The sequence below is a fragment of the Mus pahari genome, chromosome 13, assembly GCF_900095145.1.
Source record: "Mus pahari chromosome 13, PAHARI_EIJ_v1.1, whole genome shotgun sequence".
Lineage (NCBI taxonomy): Eukaryota > Metazoa > Chordata > Mammalia > Rodentia > Muridae > Mus > Mus pahari.
This window is the reverse complement of record NC_034602.1, coordinates 27,076,320-27,080,136: the sequence shown is the minus strand read 5'-3', so window position 1 is coordinate 27,080,136 and position 3,817 is coordinate 27,076,320. Positions and strand designations below refer to the sequence as shown.

General features: G+C 43.1%; 1 protein-coding gene across 1 annotated transcript in view; it reads left to right on the top strand.

Annotated features, from left to right (window-relative positions):
- Window positions 1–1,594, top strand: part of Slbp (stem-loop binding protein) — a 12,276-nt gene extending 10,682 nt beyond the window's left edge. The window contains exon 8 of the mRNA XM_021210710.1: window positions 691–1,594. Within this exon, the coding sequence (XP_021066369.1) occupies window positions 691–807 (117 nt within the window). The 3' untranslated portion in view covers window positions 808–1,594. The remainder of the gene's footprint in view (window positions 1–690) is intronic.
- Window positions 1,595–3,817: the final 2,223 nt, after the last annotated feature.

The window sequence follows — 3,817 nt, the reverse complement described above, 5'->3', positions numbered from 1 at the left end:
TGTTCTGGAACTCACTGGATAAACCAGTTTGGCTTTGAGCTCACTGAGGTTTTCCTGCTGCTGCCTCCTTCATGCTGGGATTTGCCTTGCTTAGGGACTACTTTTTTTAAGTTAAAGCTAGGCGTGGTGCATGCAAGAAGATCAGAGATTAACTCCTCCCCAGTAAACTGTTTGAGCTATAGAATAGTCTTCACTGGCTCAGTAGTTAATGACCTGGTGCATTAGTTCAGATCTGTCCATGTTTATACAATTTACCTAAAAAGATTCCTTTATATTTGTGATTAAGACCTTCATATATATATACATACACACACACACACACACATATACACACATACTACATACATATATACACCTAGGTTCTGAAGTGGCAAAACGTGAAAGACTTAAAACACAAGCAACTATAAGCTGTTCTTATGCTGTGTTTGATTATGGCAATAAACTAAGTTGCATTGCCTTATTCTGGTTCCCATCTGTCACTCCAGGAGTACTCAGGTTTATTGATCTTTTTCATAGCAAACAGTGGTTGGGACAAGTCAGAAGTAACATGAATGTACATTATAGAAATGTCAAGATGATGTTGGTCTTGGCTTTGTCCTGCTCTTCTGGGCAAGTTCACTTGTGCTCAGGGTAACTACAAGGAAGCCTGTGCGATGGATTGATGCAGGTATGACTGCCTCTGTTTTCTAGGATGTGTATGCTGGCACACCTACCAAAGTCAGACATGTGGACTGCCAAGTGGAGGATGAGTTTGATTTGGAAGCTTGTTTAACTGAACCTTTGAAGGACTTCTCTGCCATGAGTTAACTGCCACCTGGTGGTTACTCTGAGAAATACTTGGCTCTGCCTGGCCACCTGGAAGGCCTGAGTTGCTGTGCATTTGTATTTGTTGTCTTTGTTAAGAGTTTATTTTCTCATGATAAATTGTTTTTCTTGCCTTATTTTTATGTATGGTAAATGTGTTACGCATGTTTTAAATTGTAAATGAAGCTAAATGTAGTGGAGACTTAACCCTATTATCTTTCTGCCCTGTCCCCCCCAAGTTAGACAACAGGAAACTTGTGGTTTTCCACAAGAACTTGAGGCTTCAGTTGCCACTTTTCAGATGGGTTGGCAGTGGATTTTAACCATGTGTCTATGGGACCAATTTAGAATCAGCTGCCTTTCAGGTAACTGATAAAGAATTCTCAGTCAGGCAGCTGCAGTGACTCTGTAAAAACTTATTTTCTGGTCTTTTATCAATGTGAATGTAGTTTTCCCTCATACAGAGCTCTGGACAAAGGATGTTAAGCTATTATATTAATGGGCTTTATGTAATGTAAGTTATATAGTTTTAATTTGGAACTTGAAATAGCATTAGTGTGAGGTAAGTGTCTTAGCACATGCTCTGTGAGAGTTGAGGCAGAAGAGGGATTTAGAAAGAACTTTGTTTTTTTAGTGATCAGTTAATTTACCATGTAATATTGCTGTAAATGATAATGTGTACAGATACTCTGTTCATGTATTCAGTTGTAAACTTGTCAATATTTGCATTTCTATTGCTTTTGTATGGAACGATAATTGCAAAAATAAAGACCCTTTAACTGATTTGTAACACTGCCCTATACTGTTTGGAGGGTCAGGGCAAGCTTTTCTTTTGTACTTGAACCACTTCTATGGCATATGGGAATGATGCTTCCCTTCGGTGAGAAAACCATGCCCAGATCTGGTCAGTAGAGGCCAAGTACAGACACTGTTTCCTTGTTAAGGTCCCATCCATTGGACCTGTAAGGGGATGCTGTGACATGGGACCTGCTACATGTCAGGGTAAAGCTTCACCTTTATGTACCTAAGCACAAAGGGCGAGTGCCTTGGTATTGTTGACCTCTGTCCACCTGCAGGTTCTATGTCAGCCACAGTAGTGGCCCTGAAGACTTATAGTGGGGTTGAGACTGTCAGATTGAGATGAGTGAGTAGGATGGGGTAGGAGTCTAGAGATGCCGGGTAGGTAGCATTTGAGTCCTGCCTGGAAAGGCAGCCAGTGCAAAGGCCCTGAGGTAGAGTAGAGGTATGGATAAGTTGGCTATATGAGCCTAAATGTGGAATCTAGGAGGACTTGAAATAGTAAAAGCTAGAGGAAAGTTGGAAAATTGTCTTTGTGCTGGATATTGCTCTCTGTGTGTGTGTGTGTGTGTGTAGGGGGAGCAGTACCTCCTGGCTCTTGTCCTGAATAGTGTGATTACTGATATGTTTGAGGAAGGCCTGCTGAATCTGGAGTGGAATCTGGGTAATTTCTCTCCTGATGGCAAACAATGCTAAAATTAAATGTATTCCAGAGTACATATTTTCTGTTAAAGGTAAGAGTTAAGATTTAGAAAATTGAGAACTCTCAACCATAGTGCTGATGATCTTACAAACCTGTTCCCCAGGGGAAGCCCCCAAAAGATAACATTTCAAGAGCACATACATGTATATGGAAGGTTAAAAAAATTTTATTTTGATAGTTTGGCAGAAATATTACAGTTTAGAGTAACAGGAATGGGCAGTGGAAGTGAAATCAGCCTTTTAGGCCTGGGAATCTTACAAACAGGAAGCAGGTTCCAGAATCCAGAGGCACACAGGTTATTCTCCATGGACAAGAGGGAGTACCTAGTCACCTAGAGAGCAAAGCCAGGAGCCTAGAGTAGCCCTCCAGGAGGAGCTGAGCCCTGCTTAGGAATGCTTTCATGGCATGTGCTGATGGGATTTGAAGATTTCAGGGTTGCTGTGGGTTGGCCACCACAGAGCATGTTCCTTCTAGTATGCAAGCTGAAAATTGTGGAGGCAGGCAGGCCTGTTACCAGGTCTTTAGCTTGCAAAGGAGCACAGGAGCTCATACCTACGACTTGCTACATTCACACCTGATGAACAGCCAGCCTCAGCAGGGTGGCACCTGCTTTAGAATGGGATGGGCAGCCAGGGAAGCCTGGAGCCCAGGGATGACTCAAGTCTAGCACTGCCTGAAGAAAGCTACTAGACTTGCCATGAGTTCTAGAACACCCCCACCCCCACCCCGTGCCCTGGTTTTTAGAGCATATTAGATTGCTCTGGCTGGCTTCATAGTCTAGAAAGACCAGGCTGACTTCAAACACAGATCAGTCCACCTCCCTAAATGGCATAGCTTTACACCCGGCTCCAAGTTTTTTGAATGTTCTTACACAGCAAGAAAAATCAATCTTCAGGCTTCAGGCCCTGCCTCTCAATGCTGGTACTATAATCTAGTACTATAAATCTGTTTTCTATATGAATTCCTATTTTAATAACCAGTAAGCTAGGGACCGATTTATCTTTTTTAATGTGTACACTGTAAACATGTGCCATTGTGTGCGTGTGGAGGTCAGAAAACATTTTCAGAGGTTGCTTCTCTCCGTTCACTCTGCATTCCTGAGATTGAACTCTGGTCATCAGGCCTGAGCAGCAAGTGCCTTTACCGCTGAGCCATCTTGCTGGCCCTAGTTGCCTTGACTATGACATAGAGACAAGAAATGTCAGAACTAAATGAAGTTGGTACCAGCATGATTAATTCTTCACAGTCCCAGGCTGATTGCTATCTCCTCTCCCTATGTGTCTCGGGGTAGATGGGTCAGCTTATCAGAGTTGTCATCCCTCAGCCTCTGGCTGGTGCTCTTTGTCGGGAAGCTGCTTTTGTTTCTGGCTGCCGTCAGGATCCCTGTCTTTTTAGCAGGTCTGCTGCTGAATTGCTGACATGTCTCTCTGGATGGAGGCTGTCAGCTGAGACTCAAAGGCAAGTAAGTAAGCAACTCTGCCTGAACCTAAGGAGTTTCTGAGCTCTGGGCAG